This window comes from Pseudorca crassidens, chromosome 8, assembly GCF_039906515.1.
Source record: "Pseudorca crassidens isolate mPseCra1 chromosome 8, mPseCra1.hap1, whole genome shotgun sequence".
NCBI lineage: Eukaryota > Metazoa > Chordata > Mammalia > Artiodactyla > Delphinidae > Pseudorca > Pseudorca crassidens.
In genome coordinates, this window is record NC_090303.1 from 104,131,966 (window position 1) to 104,155,391 (window position 23,426).

A 23,426-nucleotide genomic window follows, 5' to 3' on the forward strand; every position below is an offset into this window, starting at 1 on the left:
CAATTTATTTGTAATCTCAAAACCAGCGTCTGTGGTGCTTTGCAGTTCTCTGTGGACGTGGCAGAGCTGCCCACGCAGCGCTTCCCGCTGGGGCCGACACGGCGGCGCTCGCCCTGGCTCAGCTCGTTCTGAGAACAAGGGTCCTTCCGTGATTCACTTACTGCTACTTCCTTCACATTTCTGTGCTTCTGTCAGTGATTTTTGCTGTTTGATCGGCCTATAAGCACAGTGCTGTCCAGTGCCCTGAGGGCAACGGGCTGTGATGTGCCCTCACAGAGGAAAACACACGTGAGACGAAGCTGCAAATCTATTCCGCAGAGAAAAGTCACTTGGAATCATATTCGCTCTGCGCTCATTAGCAAGGCTCTAAAAACACTTGGGTGTACTGACTCATCTAAGAAAAAAACTATCTCTAAGTGTCACTGCCAGTAACAGGATTTCACTTTCGGTGCCCTGGACAGTGGGAGACGGGCAAGGGAGGGACACGCTGACCCTCCCACCTGCCCGGACGTTGCCGGGCTCCCCGCCGGGCGCTGTACTGCATGTGGAATCTCATCCGACAGCCAGCGTTCCAAACAAAATACACTCACATCAGGAAACAACATGGCAGGGATGCAGAGCTGCTTCTTCCCCCAATACCTTCCAAATTTCATGGTAAAATGCAAAGATATCAATCAAATGACTGGAACATGGAATAAGTTTATGAATTTACATGGATAAATAACAAAGAGTTAACAAATGAACTAGATGTTTGCTGGGATGAAAATGGAGACAATGCCAAATTAAAAGGGTTTTTTCTTGAAGTAATAAGTTCACTGAGGTACAGATGCTGCTACTCACCAATGAACTTCTGACACTTGAAACACTCCTCCAGCCACTCCGGAGTCACGATGTGCTTCACCACGGAGATGGCCGTCAGGAACTTCACGGTGCGCGTCACCTTGCTGGAGATGAGGTGGGTGCACTTCTGTGCAGACTCGGCGACCTCCCCACCAAGAATGTAGAGCTTCTGGGGGTCACGAACACAGACCAGAGGTGAGAGCTAGGCCTACAGAGCTGCACACGGCCTGGGACGCGTCTAAGACTACGAACAGAGTCCTCGGCCACGGAAAACAGTGCAACTGGTAAAACCAAACCCACGCCATTGTAGGAGGAAAGTGAAAACTAGGACTGACAATGTACGTTTCCCTAATCAGTGCTGTGCAGATCAGGATTAAGTAAGACATCCCTATAAATAAGTAAAATTCTGAAAACAACGCAGCTGCCCAGGCTTTCTAAGCTGAAGTGAGTGTTACTGAGGCACGTTAAAATACTGTCTCTATTTTAAGAAATGATGACCTAAGAATTGACTGAGAAGACATAAACATATAAAAGATGATCTCTTTAACTATACTCAATTCTAAAAGTAAAGAAAATAAATTATACTATAAACGTATAGTAGCATGTATAATTGTTTCTTTTCCTTAAAAAAAAAAAAAGTAAAACGTATGAATCCATGTAACACAGGTCAACTCCTACTCTTAGCCATCGCCCTCCCCGTCCCCAAAATAACAAAACAAAATCCCATAATCCCTCCTGGTGTTATTTCCAAGAAGCTTATTTATCTAAATACACAAACACACCACCACCCCTTGGGCCTACCCTCCTACCCAAGAAAACAAGTCTTGAAAGACTGTGGATTCAATCAGAAAACCTGAAGAGGCACAGCTACTATTTTAAGCTAATGTCTTTATGAAAATGATGTCCGAGTGGGCTTGCTAATCATGTTCACATGATTATAGAAATGGTTCTCGGTCTACTCACCTAAATCGTTTTTCTCCTAATGAGAAAGCGAGTATCTAAGTGTGAAGCAGTAGCAGGAATGAGGCGGGAAGTCACTGATGAGGTAATGACGACACACAGTTTATAGATACACACTGTAAACACTTATAATATTATGATATTCCTGATTAAATGTTAGTTTAATTAGACTGCTGGCCTCAAGCAAACAAACAGAAAGGAACATTCCTAGAAATCCTTGTGCAGAAGTCTCACCTTAATATACTGCTGAACTTGAACAGGCTCAAATCCAGTGAAGAGCACAAAAGGGGTCAGTTCTGGTGTTAGCTTCTTAGTGGGAGGTGGTATATCTTCAATTCTATAAAATACACATAGAAAAGACCGCCTGTTATTTACTTAAAAATGTTCTTTAGCAAACAAGGGATTTTAATAGCTTTAACAAGCTTTAAGTGTGTGTGGTGGTCTTTCCTTAAAGGGAAAATACAATGACTTACCTGCTCTTTTTCTTTCCCACCATTCACACACAGGCACCCCCAAAAGGCCTCCGTGTGGCACCTCCCAGGGAAGCAGCCAATCAGCGCCCCACTTCACCAGCAGCCCCGCCCCCGCCCTCACTGGCCTTGCTGGTCCTGAAGAGCGGAAGGCCCCCCACCCCAGGCTCCAGTCCTGTGTCTTCCACCTGCCCCGTCTCAACCCAGACGGCACAGAACAAAGCTGTTTGACTCAAGCACACGTTTTAAATTAAACCTCAGTCTTTTTCATTTCCTTCAATTTTCTCAAATCCTATTTTTAGCTTATATTTGAGACAGTCTATTCAATTAAGAAAAACTTATTTGTGGCATTTTAATGACATATATAATCACATAATTAGCCTTTCACTAAAAAAAATCCAATCATTCCCAGACTGTATGGATGTGGGGAATGGCAGGAGGGAGCGCTGAGGGGCAGGGAAGAGAGGAGGCCCCTCGCTGAGCACGGCCTGGAGGGCCTCTGGGTTCTAATGGAGCCGCCGGCCTCTCTTTACCAGGTGAGACCAGCGCAGGTCTGCACACAGCCACCCCCCGCCGACCCGCTGGGTCAGGGGTCGGGACGCAGGCTCCCGGGCCCACACCGAGGACGCCTGGAGCGGGTTCCAGTCCCCCACCCCCGTTCCACCACAGCAGCTCACTGGGGGTTCTGGCGCGGTTCTGGTTAATGGAGAAGATTCAACTGTTTTTTTAATGAGAGGAAAAAACACTGGCTATTCCCTGTTTATCTCCAGCAATGAAATGAGACGTGCCGCGATAAAGCTGTGACGCAGTCAGCAAATCCTTCCAAATCCTGTTCACTGTGAACACTTCAGGGAACTGTCCCAACTGAACACTTCAGGGAACTTTCCCAACTGCCACCATTTTCTAAAACAAACCTGTAAAAGCTCATCATGAACCATTAAAAAAAAGAAAAAAAAAAGGCGCTTCTTCCTACCTGGCTCTTTTGGAGGAGGGCTGGACAGCAGGGGCTTCATTCTGCTTCAGTTTGGGAGGCAGCCGTACACCCTGTGATTAAAATATGATTCACTTTAATCAGTCTCCCCAGTAATACAGTAGCTTCCGAGAGCTTTCCACCTACCCCACTGTGTACGAGACACACGCACCCACCACCATGCCTCACCAGCCGAGACAGACACACGCGAGCCTTCCAGGGAAGCCCTGGGCTGGTGGCCTCATTATTCACCAGACCCAGCAGTTCTTTAAAACGTCTTCACCCCTCTCTCTGTTCACGTTACGGATTTAATCCTTAACCTTGAACTTTTCAGAACACTTTTCACTTCAAATATTTTGTCTTGTGTCCCAGTTTGGAATTTGGAAAACATACTCATTGCAACTACATGCCCAAAAAGAGACTCTTCCTGAACTGAGATGTCACCCACGAGGGTTCAGGACGATCAGGTCACAGTGCTCTGGAGGGCGGGGCAAGGTGCTGAAGGCCGCTCTGGTCCCCAGGCGCGGGGCGCCCACGTTCCTGGAACCAGCCGGAGCCCCTGACCTGCGGACACGCTGAGTCGAAGGGCAGGGTGAGGCCGGTGCCCCTGGAGGAACCCCCGAGTCAGCCTTCACCCTTGCCTCACCTCTGTGCAGACCTTCGTCCACAAATACACTTTCTCTCTGTTTTACTACTTGAAGCAATGACCTCTCAATCTGAGATGAGAGTGCAGATGCCCCCCCCAACTTGTTTCATAACAACCAACTGCTGGCCTTCAGGTCCAGAACGGTCCCTCCTGAAGGTACCCTATCAGAGCTCAGCCAGCGGGCTGGAACCCCACCTGGGACATGCGGGAACAGTCCCATCACGGTGAGGTCCAGGCTCCTGCAGAGTGAGCTGTGGGTCCAGGGCTACTGCACTAACGCCTCAGCTCTTGCCTCCCTGACCCTATGGAAACACGTCGTCTTACTTACTCAGCTCTCCGATTCTTTAAGAAGCGATAATGTTCCTAATGTGTATAAATATGAATAACTGACAAATATGAATAACTGACAATATCATCAATTAAGAAAAAAAAGATGCAGGGTATACTAAACAGCTACGACAGGCGAGAAGATACAGCCCTCATTTGTTATGGTGACAAACTACTAAAAGAATTCTTAATTCACAAATACAAATGTATCCCTCCTGCATGTGTATAATACACAGTAACAGCCAAAGTAAGGTAATTAGCTTGACATACCATCAGCAACTCTGCCGACACTTTCAATGGAACTCGCCAAGCATCTGAAGAGAGAAACGGGTTACTTTTCACATATACTGTGTAAATAGATAAGCCGTGTTACAAAAGCCTTTTCATGACACATACACACACTACTATACATGAAACAGATAACAAGGACCTACTGTAGAGCACAGGGAACTCTACTCAATACTCTGTTAATGACCTACATGGGGAAAGAATCTTAAAAAAAAAAAAAGAATAGATACACATGTATGTAAAACTGATTCACTTTGCTGTACACCCGAAACTTACACAACACTGTAAATCAACTATCCTCCAATTAAAAAAAAAAAAAAGGAAGTGTATCATCAACAACAAAAACAAAAAGCCCTTTCAGGAGCGGGTAATCCTGGACACACGGTGGCTTGGCGGACAACCTTTAATAAGGGGAAAATATGAAGACTGTTACTAAGCGGCTGCAGTGATGGGCACAGCAGAGGCTGCCCGCCCCACGTGTGCTGTCCCCCCGGCCAGTTCTGGGAGCCACACAGTCCGGCTTCTAAGAAACCGACTGCGACGAGGGGGCTGACACCAAGGACCACAGCGCGCTGGGCGGCGACCGTGCAGAGCACCGAGGGTGCGTGTCCACTGAGGACGAGGTGACGTCACACCAGCAGGTGCGTCACAGGGGAGCAAGCAGACCACAGCTCAAAATGAAGACGGGCTTTCTCGTGACTGAAGCCATTCAAACTGGAACTTAACAGGCTCCTTTGAGAGACAGCACGTTAAAGCAGTGTTCGAATTGAACGCCCGTTTTCTGGAGTAACGTTCAGTTCACTAAATGCAGTAACGTTAAGTGCTGTAGCGTGTACAGTCGGGGTAGTGATCCTTCCACCAGTTTTGCGCAGCTGAAGGGGAGGTGGGCTACGGCTCACGGGGAGCCTTGGACAGACCAGAGCCGGCTTGAGACAAGATCAGCAGGCTTCTGCACGTTCCTGCTACCTCTGAGAGTCCATTTAGAAAACGCAAACCAAAACACACAGCAACAAAAACTCCTGGGCAGAGTGCAGAGGAAGATGTGGCGAGGAAACGGGAAATGAAATCAGAACGATGAGAGGGCCGAAGCCGAGACAGGTGGTGCTTAGTACGCAGGCTGGCGGCAACGCGGAACCGGCCCCGCTTACCCAGAAGGTTTGAGACCAAGTGCGGAGCCGGGGCGAAGGGGTCCTGCAGGCTGAAGGTGGTGTAGCGGCCGTACTGAATCTGACGCAGGGCCTCCAAGTTCCCCAGGAGGATGTCTCCCAGCCACTGGGCGTTCACGCACGGGATCCTCCACTCCTTGGCTTTCTCGTACTTTAAACCAGTTGGTCTTTTTTTTGAAGAGAAAACACATTTATTAAATGTTAGAGTTCTGTGTTCAAGTTTATATTTACATTCAACAAAGCCAGTCCACATTTTCTCACACTAGAAGTGGCAGGGATGTTTCTGTAGAGCCAACCCTGGCTGGTAAGGAAGCGCACACATGGGTCACGAGATCATCGCTAGGCCTACCTTTACCTTACTGCTGTTACCTGGGCTAAACTGCATCTCATTAATTCATCTAATTTAATTCTTCTGCTAGCATTATCATAAATATCGTTGCTATCCTGTTAACAGACTTTGATTTTCACACCCTAATTTCCGTCACGAAACTATGACATATTAAGAAATACAGCAGTGCTGACACAGCCACTACAGTGTGTATAAACTGAAGATTAAGGATGGCTTCAGAACCGTGCTTACTCTTTACAGATGAGAACTGTGTTGCTGCGGCAGAGATAGCCCGTGTACTTGGCACCTGCCAAGTAAGCCATTAACTTCAGGTCATCCCTGTCGCTGTCAACAAATCCAGTCACAGAAATAATCTAAGGAAAAAGAGCAAGAAGGCCAAAATATAACGACAATTTAACCCAGTTAATAGAACTGTCTTCTACATTTTACTTGTTTTATAGACACGTGTGTTTCCGTTCCCTCTCTGGCATCACGAGAGGCATCTAGTGACATCATCTCTAAGAATGTCAAAACCAGAACTTTGTTAATGGTGAAAGTGTTACACACACAGCCAGCAAGGGGATGGAAAAGAAACCTACCAAGCATGGGAAAACCATTTTTGTGTTACTACGACACCGTTCAGATAATCTTAATGAAGCTATTGTATTAAGCATGTAAAGATTAGTCAGTTCTTCTTACTGATCCCAGTTTTGAGCTCAGCTGAGTGGGAGAACCCACAAGTGATAACGTCTGGCCAACAGCAGCCACTTCTGGTTTGAGTCGCTTGCTTTGTTTCAGGAATTTATGAAACGGTGTCAGAGACTTAGGAGAGTCAATGAAACAGTGACTCCGTGCAGAAGCCGCGACTGTTACAGGAGAACAGAAGGACGTAAGATGCCTATCGCGCTCGGCACCGGCCAGCGGGCCGTTCGCAGCCCACGGAGGACACGGGAGCAGACGACCCCCCCAGCAGAGGAGGAGGGGTGAGCCTTACGTGCTGGGAGCACGGCCTCCCCCCGGGCGGGAAGGCCACGGGGAAGTGCAGGGCCCGATGGGGCGGCACGAGCCGCTTCTTCTTCAGCACCGCGTTCAGCCAGTGCGCCGTGACACACCTCTTCCTCTCCTTCACCGCCTGCAAAGGCAAGAGCACGGCTGGTCTCGGGGGCTTTCACTGCAGGCTAAACACAGACTATAAGGCTGGACAGCTAACAAGGCCACCTTTAACGGGAGTCCTATAAATAAAGGAATCTCACGAGCTCAGCACTCAGTTTACTGAAGCCATGAACTGCAACGGTGCCGCAGGTTAACTTTAACACACCCCGAAAACACTACCGGCCACCCAAGAACAAGAGCCAACCGGGGGGGAAGAGCTACACGTCTGACAACCTGGAAATAACTTCTGTCACGGAAGGAGACGACATTTCTGATCATCAAAATTAAAACCGCCCCATGAGAACACAAAGGGCCCCGCACACAAGTCACGAAAGAACGCAACTGCTCACCTAAAAGTAAGCACCGAGCACCTCCCCACAGGCACCACTACCTACTCTAACAGGGGTTCCTTAGAGGCCGTGTGTCACACACACTGACACGCGTCTGTCTACAAATAACATTTTTAAGAAAAGAGAAGAAATGAACTTTCAGGGGAGAGCAGGTAATACTGAGGAGGAAGCGTCTGCTCTGCAGGACAGAAGCTTGGAGGACTGACCAGGTCAGGCCTGCATACGAATCCCCCAACAGTTAAGAAATCCTGCTTCCGGCCGCTCTTCATTCAGTGTGGCCCTGGACTGGAGCGGAAGGCCGTCTACCCTCCCCTAGCACCACCTGGGATGTCCCCTTCTCCATTCCTCACAGACAGAAAGGCCACAGAGGTATCTATCTAACCCACCAAAGATCGAGGAGAATTAGTAAGAAGCAATTTTCTATTTTTAGAGGTAGAAAAAAGTCCTTTCCAAACACGATCATCACTAGAGTCACTTAGAACGCTAACACTGTCCAGAGAAAGGGACAGACTCGGTTCCATCGCAGCTGAGCCCCCACTCACCTGTGCGAACAGCCCGCTCACTTGACTCTCACAGAGCAGGTGTGTGCAGCGGCTCGAGAACGTGGGGTCCACAGCACCTCCGTGCGCCTGGATTATCTAGACACGCACAAGACCCAGAGTCACAGTCAACCTCCAGCGCTCAGGGGAAGAGGGAATTGTAATTTCAAATAAGACGGCTACTAAAAGAATCCATTATACATTTTCATCGTCTAGTTCCCCAAAAGTAGAAAAGATGTTATCAGCTATATCTACGGACTTTTCCACCCTGCACTGTACAATAAAAATGAACGTTAACACCATTCCATCTGAACTTCCAAAGGAAAAGTGGAATGTTCTTTCTAAAACAGGGTTTCTCAACTGGGCACTACGGACGTTTTACACCAGCTGACTGAGCTGCGGGGGTGGATCCTGAGCATCTCAGGGGGCCGGCAGCACCCCTGGCCTCTCCCCCTGAGACGCCAATATCACTCCCCCAGCTGCGACAGTGAAAAATGTCTCAGACATTGCCAATCGTCCCCCGGGGCTAGAATCACTGCTTTTAAGAAACGTTATTCTAAAAGGGGGAAAAAAACAAAACCAAAAAAAGGTCAAAATGAAGTCTGTGAACACCAGAAAATTATTTTTAAAAACAGATTCAGTTTTTTGGGGTGAGGGGACTGTCCTGTACCTCGACGGCAGTGGTTACATAGTTGTGTGGCACTAAGGAGAACTGGTCAAAACTTAAAACGCTGTATACCGAAAGAGCGAGAACTTTATATGTTAAAAAGACCTGCCCCACGAAACAATTCCATTTCATTTACAACTTTTTAAAATTTTTTATTAAAAAAATGTTTTTTAAACTGGAGTCTAGTTGATTTACAATGTGGTGTTAGTTTCAGGTACACAGCACAGTGATTCAGTTACACGTACACATATACAAGTCCTTTTCTTAAAATATTCTTTTCCATTACGGTTCATCACAGGATGTTGAACGCAGCTCCCTGTGCGCTACAGCAGGACCCTGCTGCCTGTCCATTCTCTGCGCTCTCGCTTACACCTGCTGACCCCACACTCCCTCCCACTCCATCCGCCCCGCAACCCGCTGCTTCTGGGCGACCACAAGTCTGTTCTCTGTGTTCATGAGTCTGCTTCTGTTTTGTAGATAGATTCGTTTGTGTAGCATTTTAGATTCCACATCTAAGTGATATCATATGGTATCTGTCTTTCTCTGTCTGGCTTACTTCACTCGGTATGATCATCTCTAGGTCCATCCATGTTGCTGCAAATGGCATCATTTCATTCCTTCTTATGGATGAGTGATGTTCCGTTGCAGATATGTGCCACGCCTTCCTTATCCATTCATCTGTCGACGGACATTTAGGTTGCTTCCACGTCTTGGCTATTGTGAATAGTGCTATGAACACAGGGGTGCGTCTTTTTGAATTATAGCTTTGTCTAGGTTTATGCCCAGCAGTGGGACTACTGGATCACACAGTAGTTCTAGTTTTAGCTTTTTGAGGAACCTCCATGCTGTTCTCCATAGCGGCTGCACCAACTTACATTCCCACCAGCAGTGTAGGAGGGTTCCCTTTACTCCACACCCTCTCCAGCATTTGTTATTTGTTATTTTTAATGATGGCCATTCTGACCTGTGTGAGGTGGTACCCCATGGTAGTTCTGATTTGCATTTCTCTAATAATTCGTGATACTGAGCATCCTTTCGTGGGCCTACTGGCCATCTCTACGTCTACTTTAGAGAAATGTCTGTTTCGGGTCCTCTTCGATTGGGTTGTTTTTTTGTGGCTGAGTTGTGTGAGGCTGTTTGTGTATTTTGGAAATTAAGCCCTTGGCACTTGCATCATTTGCAAAGGTTTTCTCCCAGTCAGTAGGTTGCCTTTTCATTTTGTTTATGGTCTCCTTTGCTGTGCAAAAGCTTGTAAGTTTGATCAGGTCCCATTTGTTTGTTTTTGCTTTTATTTCTACGGCCTTGGGAGACCGACCTAAGAAAACATTGGTATGACTTAAGTCAGAGAATGCTTTCCCTGTGTTCTCTTCTAGGAGTTTTACGGTGTCATGTCTTACACGTTTAAGTCTTTAAGCCATTTTGAGTTTATTTTTGTGTAGGTGTGAGGGTGTGTTCTAACTTCACTGATTTACATGCAGCTGTCCAGCTTTCCCAACACCACTTGCTGAAGAGCCTGTCTCTTCTCCATTGTATATTCTTGCCTCCTTTGTTGAAGATTAACTGACTGTAGGTGTGTGGGTTTATTTCTGGGCACTCTATTGTGCCCATTGATCCACTGATCCATATGTCTGTTTTTGTGCCAGTACCACGCACTGTTTTGATTACTGTAGCTTTGTAGTATTGTCCGAAGTCTGGGAGGGTCATGGCTCCTGCTTTGTTCTTTTTCTTCAGGATTGCTTTGGCAATTCTGGGTCTTTTATGGTTCCATATAAATTTTAGGATTACTTGTTCTACTTGTGGAAAATGTCATGGGTAATTTGATAGGGGTGGCATTAAACCTGTAGATTGCTTTGGGTAGTATGGCCATTTTAACAATATTAGTTCTTCCCATCCAAGAGCATGGGCTAGCTTTCCATTTCTTTCAGTCATCTTCAATTTCCTTTATTAATGTTTTATAGTTCTCAGCCTGGACGTCTTTCACCTCCTTGGCCAGCTTTATTCCTAAGTATTTTATTTTGGGGAGTATGATTTTAAAAGGAATTGTTTTTTTCACACTCCCATTTTGATACTTCATTATTAGTATAAAGAAATGCAACCGATTTCTGTATGTTGTATCCTCCTCCTACCTTGCTGAATTCATTTTTGTGTGTAGTCTTAAGGGTTTCCTGTATGTATCCATGTTATATGAATACAATGACAATTTTATCTCTTCCCGATCAATTTGGATACCTTTTTATTTCTTGTCTGATTGCTGTGGTTAGGACTTCCAAAACTATGTTGAATAGAAGAGGTGAAGTGGGCATCTTTGTCTTGTTCCAGATTTTAGCAGGAGGGCTTTCAGCTTTTCACTGTTGAGTATTGTATTGGCTGTGCGTTTGTCATAAATAGCTTTTATTATATTTTGGTTCCTCTATACCCACTTTGGTAAGAGTTATCATGAATGGGTGTTGAATTTCATCAAATGCTTTTTCTGCATCTATTGAGATGATCATGTGGTTTTTGTCTTTTCTTTTGTTGATGTGCTGTATCACACTGATTGATCTGTGTCTGCTGAACCATCCTCATGAACGTGGGCTGATTCCCACTTGGTCGTGGTGTTATCATCTATGTTTTGTTGGATTAGGTTTGCTAATACTTTGTTGAGCATTCCTGCATCCATCTATGTTCATCAAAGATACTGGCCTGTAATTTTCTTTGTTGGTAGCGTCTTTGTCTGGCTTTGGTATCAGGGTGATGGTGGCTTCACAGAAGGTCTTTGGGAGTGTTCCCTCCTCTTCAGTCTTTTGGAAGAGTCTGAGAAGGATTGGTGTTAAGTTCTTCTTTGTATGTTCGGAAGCTCCCTTTCTGTCCCCGCTGATCTCCCTGACAGGGAGGGGCCTCCCAGGGTGCAGGAACCTTTCCTCTTTCACAGCTCCGTCCCAAGGGCACAGGTCCCATCCTGATTCCTTTCTCTCTCTTTTTTTCTTTTTTCTTTTGTCCTACCCGGTTACGTGGAGATTTTCTTGCCCCTTCAGAAGTCCGAGGTCTTCTGCCAGCGTTCAGTAGATATTGTGTGAGAGCCGTTTCCACATGTGCACGTATTTCTGACGCACCTGTGGAAGTGGGCGGAGCTCCACGTCGCTCTCCTCTGCCATCCTGACCCACTCCTCTCCATTTACTACTTTTAAAATTTGATTTTTACGTTGATTAAAGTGACGCATAAACATAGTTTAATAAGGCCCAGGACAAAACCAGCAGTTTGCTAGTACCCCACTCACTTTCCACTCCCCTAAGGCTGCCACATCCAGCTCTTTAACTCCTTCTGGTAATTATTAATATATTCTAACTAATACATTCTATGCAATTTCTTTTTTAGCTTTAGATGTTATCTACAACCTCCTACTGTGGAGGCCACCTTCCCCCCAGAAACTAACACACACACACACACACACACACACACACGCACGTGCGCCTTCCTAATCTGGTTCTATCACAGTCCCTATTTCAATCAGCCTTTGGGATTTAATACAGTACAGCTCACCACCTACCTGGTCTATCAGGGCACACCGGGACGAAGTTCCTTTCTGCTACCAACTTTTGCTTTCCCTGGTGTTAACAAATGCCTCATTCCCCTCCTTCTCGTCTGTCTTTTTCTTAGCTTTCCATGTACCTTTCACTATTTCTTTCCCAGACTCTTCAAAGAAATGCAACATGCTGGCTCAAAAGCACGTCACCTGACTCTCCTCCCTCCAGGGGCCAGGGCTGGACTCGGCCTGGAGCGTGGGCCAGACCAACAGAGCGCGCCGGGCGATGGCATGCGGCCTCAGCAAAGCCACGGGGGAGTCGGCGCCATGCTGAGCAGATGCGCTCCCTGGAGAGGCCCGGGGCGGGGGGGTGGGGCCCCCCAAGAGCCATGGGGGCGGCATTCTAAGCGGTCCCTGCAGCCCAGCAGAGCCCTCAGATGCAGCCTCCTGGGGGCCAGGGCTCTAGCCACCCACCGAGCCGCTTCAGGACTTCCAGCCCACACAGGAACCACGGGGTAGTAAGTGTCTGTTGTTTCAAGTCACTGAGTCTCGGGGGAGTCATCACACAGCAACAGAAGACGAACGCAGTGTCACCTCCGCTTAACACGGTCCAGCCCCTCCAGCGACCTGTCTCCTCCACCCCGTGCCGTCCCTCCCGGACGCCGCCCCCCGCTCCGGTGCTGGCTGGTCCCTCTCCACCAGCTCTCACGCCTGTCTGGACTGCCCTGCACCCTCACCCTCGGAATCCCTTTCCATCTCTGGGTCAAGCCCCACCCTTGGCCACACCCTCCTCTTGGGTGGCACGGCACACGGCAGGCACAGTTTCTGACTGGGGGAGTCTGAAAATATCTTCATCCCACAGTCCCATTTGACTGCCGGACTGGATACGGCATCCCGGGCTGGGAATCACGGGCTGCCTCTGAGAGCCAGACGCCCACCCAGGTCCCGCTGGTACGCGTCCTCAAGCCCTGAGCCCGGGCATCCCTCACACGTTGCACCTTCACGGCAGCCCGAACAGCGCCCTCTTCTCTCCTTTCAATCTGCAGAAACGCCCTTCAGTTATAAGCGACCTTCTTTCAACTTTCTTGCCTTCATTTCCTCTGTTCCCAAACTTCTAGGATTTAATTTTGGACCTCTCGGACTAACCTTTTAACTGACAAACAAAAACAAAACCCCCAAAACCGAAAGCAAACCTCTTCGTATCTCTGAATTTTGTTCTACTTTTTTCTTCAGGATACTTTCTAAATATCATTACCCCCTACACTTCCATAATTAAAAACAAAACGTCTGCCGCTGTAACTCTCAGACAGGCGTCTCCTCCCCTGCCCCTGGCGGCTGCCCTCCTTCGGGTGCTCAGCGCTTCCCAACCAAGCCCCAGCCCAGCCACCTCCCCGGCCTTCCGTGCCCAACATCTCACGGCCACACGCGCACCTGCCCACGCTCCACGCGCTCTCAAGACGATGGGGAGCAAACTCCGGTTCCTACAACGCGCCAGGTAAGTCGGGTCTTAGGCCCTCCGTGACTCCCGGACCCCAACCCTAACCCCGCCCCCAGGGGCGTGCTCTCCCGCTGCCGCGCCCCTTCCGCAGCCCCGCGGCCCTGCCGACGCCACTCTCTCCACCGGGACCCCTCCCTCCCCTGAACGCTTACTCGGCCTCGCAGACAGGGTCCTCTGCTTGACAAGCACCCGCCCGGCTAGCACCTTTCTCCAGGCTCTCCAGCACCCAACGTGCTGCTCACCGTCACCCGAGCGTGCGGCTGCTCCTCCACCCGTCTCCCGGTTTCCTCGCTCCTGTTCAGTCACCAGCGTTCCCTAGGTCTGACACTGCCTGGCACATGGCGGGGGCTTAGACACCAACAGTGCTTGCAGGGAAGCCACTGCAGATGCATCTGAAGCACACAAACTCATGCTTTTAAAGAAAACTGGGCTCAATTTGATTTGTGGCACTGCAAGAGAAAGCGTTTGCTTCTCCTTTCCTTTAAAGGCCACTGTGCAAACCAATACATCAATCAACGGACTCAGTTCCACACCTGGGCTAGAGGACTCTGCGGTCCCTTCCAACCACTCGCCTTTGGAGAACAGAGATGACACAGCTACGTATAAGTCCAGGGTCCCGACCCGAGAGCACCAAAACCCGATCTTCTTCCCACACCCCCGGTTATATACAAGTCATCCGTGCCACTCAGAATTTCAGGACTGAAAATAATCTTAAGAATGAGAAAGTCCAACCTTTTCCACTTACAGTTTGGAAAACTGAAGCCCAAACAGCGGATCTGCCCAAGGTCCCGGGGGTGTTGATAAAAATGCCCGTAACACCTTCAGGTATTATATGTGTGTGTGTAGGTATACGTATCTGTATCTGCATCTCAGTAACCTTACCCTTTTCCACGTGGCCAGCAGCTGCTTGTCAGACATCTGCTCTGGATAATCCGCAACTGCAAACACACATCCCAGTAAGAAGCCTTCTTCTGGAACTAGAATAGAATCATACGCGTTAAAGTCCCAAACGCATGAATGTGTGCACAAAACATAAACAAGCTCATCTTGCAGAGTTCAGTATGAATGCGTGAAGCGAGTCACGCTCGACCATCACGTATCCACCAGTATGGTGAGGACATCTGGCACACTGCTGCAAACATAGCTGCTCACCTGTCTACATTAAGTGACTGAGAACACGAAACCAACGGTTCCTGCCTGGGCACTGAGCATCCGAGTTGGTCCCTGCGGCAGCCTGATGTTCTATGGACGCCACTGTTCACTCCGGGGTATGGCGTGCCAAAGTACCAAAGAAATCTGACTGTCCCGTCCCCCTAACTATGTCCTTTGTTAGGTAACGAGACCCCCGTTCCCCGTTTTCTAAGAGTTGTTTTGGCATGAATCCTTACCCTACCTGCAAACACTCTCCAAGTAAGTACAGGACTTTTGGGAGAAAAAGAAGGAAGAAGCCACATTACTAACTCTCTACTGCTGGGTCGTGTCCGAACAGCTGGCGCTGCGGCTGGCACGGCGGCGGGGCCTGGGGCACCTGCGTTTGCATCTGCTGCTGCTGGTGCAGGCGCTGGAGCTGCTGCAAGTGTGCGAGCTGGTGCTGCAGCGCCTGCTGCTGCGGGGGTAACTGAGGCTGGTGGGCCTGCGGCGGTGGCCGAAACGGATGCGGCGGCGGCGGGTAAGGCTGCTGCTGGAGCTGCAGGGCCTGCTGGGGCGGCAGGTGCAGGACGGACGGCGGGGCCGGTGGTGACAGATGTGACTCCGGGGTCACTTTCGCCTGGCTGAGCAGCGCTGCATTCGCATGGCTCTGCTGGCTGTGGTTCACCTGTGGCTCTAAGGTCTTTGTCGGAGCTGCGAGGGACTGTAAGATCTGGAAACAGAAATCAGGCGAGGTGGTCATCAGCAGCTGCTGACATGTGCTCCCCGGCCCTCATCAGGAGGGCGACGGCACACCCTACACGCCGTCAGCCAGACGTTCGCTGGCCGGACGGTGCAAACACAGCTGCCATTGTCTCCTGTGCACTAAGCATCACCAGCCTCCGTGAAGCAAGTAAGTTCATATCATGAGACATTTTCCCCAAAATGTGAAACTAACCTCAGTGAAGTGGAACAAGCTAATGAGTGAAAGCTGACCGACACAAGCTCAAGTGGCCAACGTGCTCTAGAGCAGAGGGACGGGTGTTCGGCCACAATGACCTCGCCGGCCCCAGGGCGCGGCCTTGTCCCTCCGGGGCCCCCTCCTGCCCGGCCACGAAGGCACCGGCAGCCGGACAGCCTGACCCAAGCCTCCTTCCCACAGCTGCCGCTTCCCATAGGAGCAAGGGGTCCGGCAGAGGAGGACGCAAAGACCTGTGAAGGCACGGGACACAGGCGACCCTGGAGAGCAGCCGCCGGCCCCTCCCGTCTGCGGTCGTCCTGCTCTGTCACACGAACGAGGGACGGAAGAGACACCAGCACTAGTTTTGCTTGCGTGGTCGACCTTCCCCCAGCCGAGAGGCCCTCAGCACAGCTGGTACACTCGCCTTCCTCAGAGGTGACGGGAGCTCCACACGTGGAACAGAACACCTCAAGCTAGAGAACCCCGCCGCCAGACAGCTGGGGTTGAGCTCACCCTCCCTCCCAGGGACAGGAGTCGGCCTGAGGGCCGAACAAGCTGCAAGGCGGGAAGGGGCCGGACCGGGACCAGGAGACACCAGCTCGCTGAGCGTCAGATCGCCATGTCATTTTACTACCCTGCGCAGCGCTGGATGTAACAAAAGAAACGTGTCATACAATGAATTTTCCCAACATGCTCAAGTAAGAAAAATTGGAAGCCAACTTCTCATAGTCAAGGAAGCCAGTAACAAACAGATTTTACCAAAAGTCAATCAATACAATTTATCCCTATTAAAAACATCCTTGTCATTTAAATAAAACTCCAGAAATGCAACTTTCACATAAACCAAACCTATACAAAAATCTCAAATATGTTTTTGACATATCACTTAAAACAGACTCCAAAACATAAAGGTTATATAATTTGCAAGAGTAACAGACTTTGGATTTAGTGGTGAAATAAATTAAAATTGAAATAAGTTAAACTCAAGGGTTTGAGTATATCTGTCTTTGAAGTCAGCCTATAGGTAAGACATCTCTATAAGGAGACTCTTTGGGTACTTTGAAAACTCCTCAAGTTGAGCTCTGAGCAGGAAGAAAAGTTTTCAACACGTTTGTAATCAACAGGATAACTAATTCTTCTCTACCAAGTGTTAAAAAATACCCAGTGAAGTGGAGGGAGAAATGAACCCCACCACATACCCTGCACAAGTATACAGAACAGCATTTGGGACGCTAACATTTCCATAAAAAAGCAGGCAGGGGCTTCCCTGGTGGAAGTCCGCCTGCCGATGCGGGGGACGCGGGTTCGTGCCCCGGTCCGGGAGGATCCCACATGCCGCGGAGCAGCTGGGCCCGTGAGCCATGGCCGCTGAGCCTGCGCGTCCGGAGCCTGTGCTCCGCAATGGGAGAGGCCACGACTGAGAGGCCCGCGTACCGCAAAAAAAAAAAAAAAAAAGAGGCAGGAGTGGGGAGGGGACCCTGCCTGGATATCTGCAGATGGGCCACGAGCCCACACAAAGGACACTGGTCTGGCAGAGGGGTCATGGGGTCAGGGGTGGGAGGGAGTTACCATCACTTTACAGCCTGTGGTACCCTTAAAATTTAAACTTTTGTACATATGTTACTCTTTCACCCCCAGAAGTAAAAGCCTAGGGTAGATTTGATACAGCCTGCCTGTCTGCCATCACGAACAGGGCTGACCTGACTGCCGCTCCCCAGGCCAGGGGAGCTCCTGGTGGCGTCAGGTGGGCCGGCAGGAACGCCCGGGGCCAGGACTCAGCTGGAGGCCCCTTCCGTGGGCGACCATGTTCTGAAGGGGCTGGGGGAGGCCAAGACGCAACAGGAGGGCAACTCAGAGCAGACAGAGACACTGGCAAGAGCCCAGCCACCTCTCAGAGGCTGAGAGGTGGACAATGGCCTGGAAAGCCGTGCATGCACCTGGCCAGCCTGGCTGGGGAGCGGGCAGCCCGGCAGGCCAGGGGGTGTGAGGTGCCCCTTAGAACACCTTGCACACTCATCACATGGCTTGTTCAACCCTCTGACCTGCCTCTGGCCGAGAACCTATGTTAGTCCTGAAGAATCAAAGAAAAACTCTTAACTGCTTGGGCACACGATTCGCCACACTGCCAACTACCATTTTTAGTGAACGTCAACTGTGAATTTTTCCCTCATAGTTGCCACAGTCCTCACTTAAACTACTTAATACTGAGAGCCACAACATTTTCATAAAACAGCACGATACACACCACACGGCTCCTAACCACCAGAAAGTTGCAATTTAAACAGGAGTTTGGGACTTCCCTGGTGGCGCAGTGGTTGAGAGTCCGCCTGCCGATGCAGGGGACACGGGTTCGTGCCCCGGTCTGGGAAGATCCCACATGCCGCGGAGCGGCTGCGCCCGTGAGCCATGGCCGCTGAGCCTGTGCGTCCGGAGCCTGTGCTCCGCAACGGGAGAGGCCACAACAGTGAGAGGCCCGCGTACCGCAAAAAAACAAAAAAAAACCCAAAAAAAACAAAAAAAACCAGGAGTTTGATGGTTGCTATGTTTCCTCAACCCCCTGATCTAATTTTAAACCAAATCTTTTATTTCTAACATTTCAAAGGTTCATTTTCTTCACATCTAGCAGCAAAATGGCCTAGTGTTCTGACACTGCTGAAGAACCCTCAGACCTCTGCGCAAGCGTTCTCATTAGTGATCAAAACCATTCCCTCGCTAGAACTGGTCCCGCCTCTGCACGCGGCTGAGTAGATCAGGTCCGTCTTCTGCGGAGGTCCGACCTGCAGGACGACGCAAAGGCAGAGATATGCCCAGCCCACCCCGCCTCCGGGTGTAGTCAGCATTTCCATTTCCAATGAGATGAGTTTACCTCTACATCCAAATGGAGGGAACTTGGGATTTAAGTCAACATCCACTGTATTTGAAAAATGCGGAATCCAGAAGACATGCCCAGTCACTGACCAGCAGTGCTTTCTACCCTCCAGTGAACGGACAGCTCCGCACTTCCGTCCTGTTCCCGCTCCTCGTTCCTCAGCTGAGGACGGGGGAAGAGGCTTTGCACACCGGCTCCTCCATCCTCCCAGCGCCCACGTGGGTCTCCGCCTGCCAGCAGGGCAGGCCCCCTGAACAGCCCAGGTCGCCTCTCCAGACCGGCTGGCCCTCCAGCCTCCCCACGCCCCCAATTTCTGATCTCCCCTCCGCGCTCTGCCTCTGGCCTGGCATCCGCATCCCGCCCACCCCGCGTGCTCCGTCTTCCGACCACCTCCTCGCTCTCCGCGAGGCCCCTGCGGAGCTGGGTGCTGACACGCGGGCCCAGGCGCCCACAGATGCGCCCACTCTTTCCTGGGCTCCACCTTCTCCCTGAGCCTTGGTGACACCATCGGGCGAGGCCTGGCCCTGCCATTCTCTGACCACCTCATCTCAGGGACCTCGTCCTCGTTCCCTCAGCCTCTCACTGCCAATCCCCCTTCAGACTCAAACTCACCTCCAGGACCAGAGGGATTAACACAAAGCATGACGGGATGGAGTTCGGGAAGTGAGCACACAGATGGAGCCCCAGTCCACAGGGCACAGCTGCTGCTCGGTCATGAAGGACAGGCACCGTTCAGACTTCAGATGCCAGCTCCGTTCTACGACACCATCCACTTCTCAAGACAGCCCGGAAACCCCGTCGTCACGGAGAATCTCACGATTTGGGCAAACAAATCAAATTTAAATTATCTGGGCCAAACTAAACATGTTGAGTAGAACGCGGCCCGTCAGTGACTGGTGCGTGACCTCACTCTCCGCCTTTATCCCCAAAGCCACCGCACCCCCAAAACTGCTTTCCCTTCCGGGCTGCCAGGTACCCGTCGCCGCGGGGCTGCTCTCCGCGGCCCCCTCCCTGCCTGGGCCAGGCCCCACTGTGCTCACACTGGCTGACGGCCCAAGCTGGGGTCGTCAACTTACACTGGCTCCGAACCGGCTGCGGTAACACGTCTTCCCAGAATCTCGTGTCGACTGTCGGAATCTTGTCCCCAAAGCCCCTGAGCCCCGTCTCTCCCCACACACCCTGCCCGCCTTTCTCGGGATGCCACCCCTCCGGCGTCTCGAGGACCAGGCACGATCAACTGGTCACTGCTGAAGCCGAGGGAGGGGAGGAAGAGTGCTCTTCATGCACCTTTAACCAATAAAGACTCTTAAAAACCTCCCCGCCATCAGACGTGACTGTGGTGCTGCGACTCGTAATAAGAAGTAGCTACTTGCCCACCCCGACGAGATCCCCCCAGTGGCTCCTTACATGGAAGACAAGACCCTACGTGTCAACCTCCACCCACTCACCTAAGTTCAAGTCTCAATGACTTTCCTCCCTTAGAACAGGGGTCCCCCACCCCCCGGTCAGGAACCAGGCCACACAGCAGGAGGTGAGTGGCGGGTGGGCTGCGAAGCTTCACCTGCCGCTGCCCGCTGCCCGCCGTCGCCTGGGTCACTGCCTGCACCATCCCTCCCACCCCCGTCCGCCCGCGGAAAAACCGGTCCCTGGTGCCAGAAAGGCTGGAGACCGCTGCCTTGGAACACGGCAAGGTCACGCCTACTCCAGGGTCTTCACAGCCGCTGCCCCTTCACCCACAACTCTGCCCTCAGCTCTGCCCAGGGCCGCCTGCAGTTGAGTCTCCGCTTAATTTAAGGGGCCTCCTCCCCCAGCGGCCCTCATAGTACACGACCCCTTATTACTGCCTTCTGAACACCTATGCTGACTGTCGGCCTGCTCCACCTGCAAGGAGGGCGGGGCCCGTCTGTCTCATTCACCATCTTGCCTCCGGGGCCCCAGATACGCAGACGGGCCCACACCACCCGGACGACTTCCTCTCCGTCTTCACGTGAAAAACATTTACGACAACTTTCAAGGTCCATCCCGTACCAACAGGCTCCAATCACAAAACTGTAAATTAAGATTAAGGCTCCGTCAACGAGTGAATTAATTTATGTTACGCTACTTGTCTACCGTGGAGCTCGGTATAAGCAAACAAGGAACAGCTGGCAGCCTGCAGGCTCCTCTTTGCTGCCACCGCTAATGAAACCGAGCAGGCGTGGAAGCCGTTTCCGGGGGCGGCGCCCGCCACTGGCGTCCTGGTGCCAACTCAGCAGTCAGGCCTCCAACTACGTGCCTGCCGTCACCCTCTCGTACACGGCATTTATGACACTGAAATACGTACACGTGTACGTATACACAGATAAAGACCGTGGGACGTGCTCTCAGGCAAATAAATACTGCTTGTAAGTTACTTGTCCTGAAGAAGCAGAAGACAACAAAATAAATATTTGAAAAGGCTGTAAAATCCAGTATTTAAATCTTTTGTTTTTTAAAGAGTGACTTACGTGTGCTACGTTGGCCGGCCGGTTGATCTGCTGAATGTCAGCATTATTAGTGATATTTCGCAAGGTCCGCACAGCTGGACTCCAAGCGGCTATCATCTCTGACCTTTCGGAACTCTGGAGGCTTTGTCCTGAAGCCATTAAATTACCGCGGACCTCGGGGGGCAGGACGTTCCCTGGGACGGGCGGCACGTTGGCACACAAGTTAATTAACCCGGGCTCCTGGCCAGGAGGCAGCCTGCGCTTCGCTGCCGCTAACTGCGGGACCTCCGCGGGCGTCCAGTTTAAATTTCTCTCTTGTTTTTCAGGTGACGAATCTGAAGAATCGTCAAACATCAATTCCCCTTTGGATTTTTCAGCGTTCGACTTGGGTGAGAGCTGCTGGCCACCCGAGGGGGAGCCGTCCTGAGAGCTGGCGGGGCTGAACCTCTCCTCCGCGCTGGCCTCCTCCGGGGACTCCGGTTCCTCATTCTCCTCCTCCTCTTCCTCCTCATAAACGACGAGACGAGGATGGTAAAGGGCTTCGTCCTTCTTAGTCTTCTCAGATATGCAATCCAGGACCCAGTCGGGCGTCACGATTTTAATGCTTGCTCTCTTTAAAGCACATTCATATTTCTCCTGCGGGCGAAGCACAAACACACACGGAAACAAAACCGCAAGTTTTATCAGATTTCCTAGAAGTACGCACTCGAAGCAAGAACTTTAGGAGAGGGACACAGCTCCTGTTGTTGCCACTTTACCCAGAGGAGAAGCTCACACCCCTTTTAGACAGAGAACACGCGACACAACGAACCATGTGTCGATGGTCTTAGGTCGGCTTCAAGTCTGCCGAATTCGCTTTTACGAAGGCAACTTCAGGTAATGCTACGCACAGCTAGGAATCCTACGAGAGACTCTCAGGAACGCCAGGCGGCCTGCCGTCCAATCTGGTTGTCACTGACTGCTGCTCTGTGCAAAGTGTCACTGATCGGGACACCTTCAGGGCCATGGGCAGTCCTGGGAGCGTGGGGACGCTCCTCAGTCAGGTGGGCGAGTGTTTATCGAGCTCATTCTACCTAAGACACAAAGGCCGCAACAATTCTCTGCTAGCGAGGCTTCTGACTTAGTTCTGGACAGAAGTTAAACATGCACAACAGGAATACAACAGAAACCCAGCGCGAAGTCCCGAGGGCACAGGGCAGGGAGGCCTCGCTGGACGGCAGGGTCTGGCAGGGTCTGGTGGGAGCAGTGAGCTGGGGACACTGGGCAGGGGCGCTGACAGGCAGGCAGAGGGCGCTCCTGCGGGGTAGAGGGCGGAAAGAAAGGAACGCCCGAGGGAAAAGGGAGATGAGCAGGGAATCTTAAAGGAGAGTTACATGATAAAAGGGCTTTAAAATAAACAAGTTTGGAAACATGGCTCGGTTAACCGACAGAGTCTGACCCACCTGCTCTAAAGCCTCGGATACCAGCAATTCTCCAGAAAACACATAATTGGGGCCCCACACTAAATCCACTCCTGCTGTCGGCAGGCGGCCGGGCTGGAGGATCCCAGGGTCTCTCCCCAGCCCCACCTTCACCCTTCAGCAGGGGTGAAGGACTTACACCCAGAAACCAGCTCCCTCCTCCAAAGGCTAATCAACCTACTTGGGTTTTCTATTGATTGTTATGAAATTCCTTCATTCTTCTCAATTTAAAACATTTTAAAAATTCAAGAATACAAAGGATAGTTTCATCATGCCATTTATATATTTTCTCCATAAATTTATCCAAAAATGCAAAAAAAAGAATTTGTTTTAAACATGCCATTTATTTTGTGTGTGTAGTCAGCTAGTCTGTTTGACAAATCCACTCTATTCATATGCTGCCTCAAATTATAATTTGACTCTTCAGAAGTATTCACTCATAGTTTTAAAAGTTATAAAGTCTTCATTCCCCTTAAACTAGCTACCTAAAATCAAATGACTTATTTTTAGCCATAGATGAATACTGATATAAAAAGAAACCCTACACTATTTAACCAAAGCATACTACTTATCTCTTAAATTGTTATGTAAAATATAATTTTTTACTCAAGTAGATTTTAAGACTCACCTCAAATTTTCAGAGTCTCCCCTTGGACTGTACAGCTTACTAAGTTACAAGCAAACTCATGGGCTAACAGGTTATTTTCTTGTCGGGAAATGAACATGATGAACGGCATGCATTTATGGGCCACCTCTGCTCCAGATGCCCTAGAAAGGGACCCTCTTGGCAGGGGGGGGCGTCAGCCTTCCACACCCCTGCGCCCAGGCCCGGCCACACG

At 50.4% G+C, this 23,426-nt stretch overlaps 1 protein-coding gene and 1 long non-coding RNA gene across 17 annotated transcripts in view; one reads left to right on the forward strand and one right to left on the reverse strand.

The window, feature by feature from the left end:
• The window catches only part of LOC137229503 (uncharacterized), a 46,558-nt gene extending 39,562 nt beyond the window's left edge, over nt 1-6,996 (forward strand). For 10 of the 12 annotated variants that reach the window (XR_010945725.1, XR_010945717.1, XR_010945721.1 and 7 more), the window contains one exon: nt 2,307-4,724. This is a non-coding gene — a long non-coding RNA (uncharacterized lncRNA). Of the gene's footprint in view, nt 1-2,306; nt 4,725-6,793 lie in introns of those variants that run through there. The other 2 variants (XR_010945720.1, XR_010945719.1) reach the window with 2 other exon arrangements.
• The window catches only part of PAXIP1 (PAX interacting protein 1), a 48,020-nt gene that overhangs the window by 6,986 nt on the left and 17,608 nt on the right, over nt 1-23,426 (reverse strand). For all 5 annotated transcript variants that reach the window (XM_067747551.1, XM_067747554.1, XM_067747552.1 and 2 more), the window contains 11 exons: nt 21,149-21,763; nt 15,166-15,565; nt 14,587-14,681; nt 8,040-8,135; nt 6,990-7,127; nt 6,248-6,369; nt 5,650-5,834; nt 4,484-4,527; nt 3,244-3,314; nt 2,035-2,137; nt 841-1,009 (listed from right to left, as the gene is read on the reverse strand). In XM_067747551.1, coding sequence (XP_067603652.1) covers nt 841-1,009; nt 2,035-2,137; nt 3,244-3,314; nt 4,484-4,527; nt 5,650-5,834; nt 6,248-6,369; nt 6,990-7,127; nt 8,040-8,135; nt 14,587-14,681; nt 15,166-15,565; nt 21,149-21,763 — 2,038 coding nt within the window. The remainder of the gene's footprint in view (nt 1-840; nt 1,010-2,034; nt 2,138-3,243; nt 3,315-4,483; nt 4,528-5,649; nt 5,835-6,247; nt 6,370-6,989; nt 7,128-8,039; nt 8,136-14,586; nt 14,682-15,165; nt 15,566-21,148; nt 21,764-23,426) is intronic.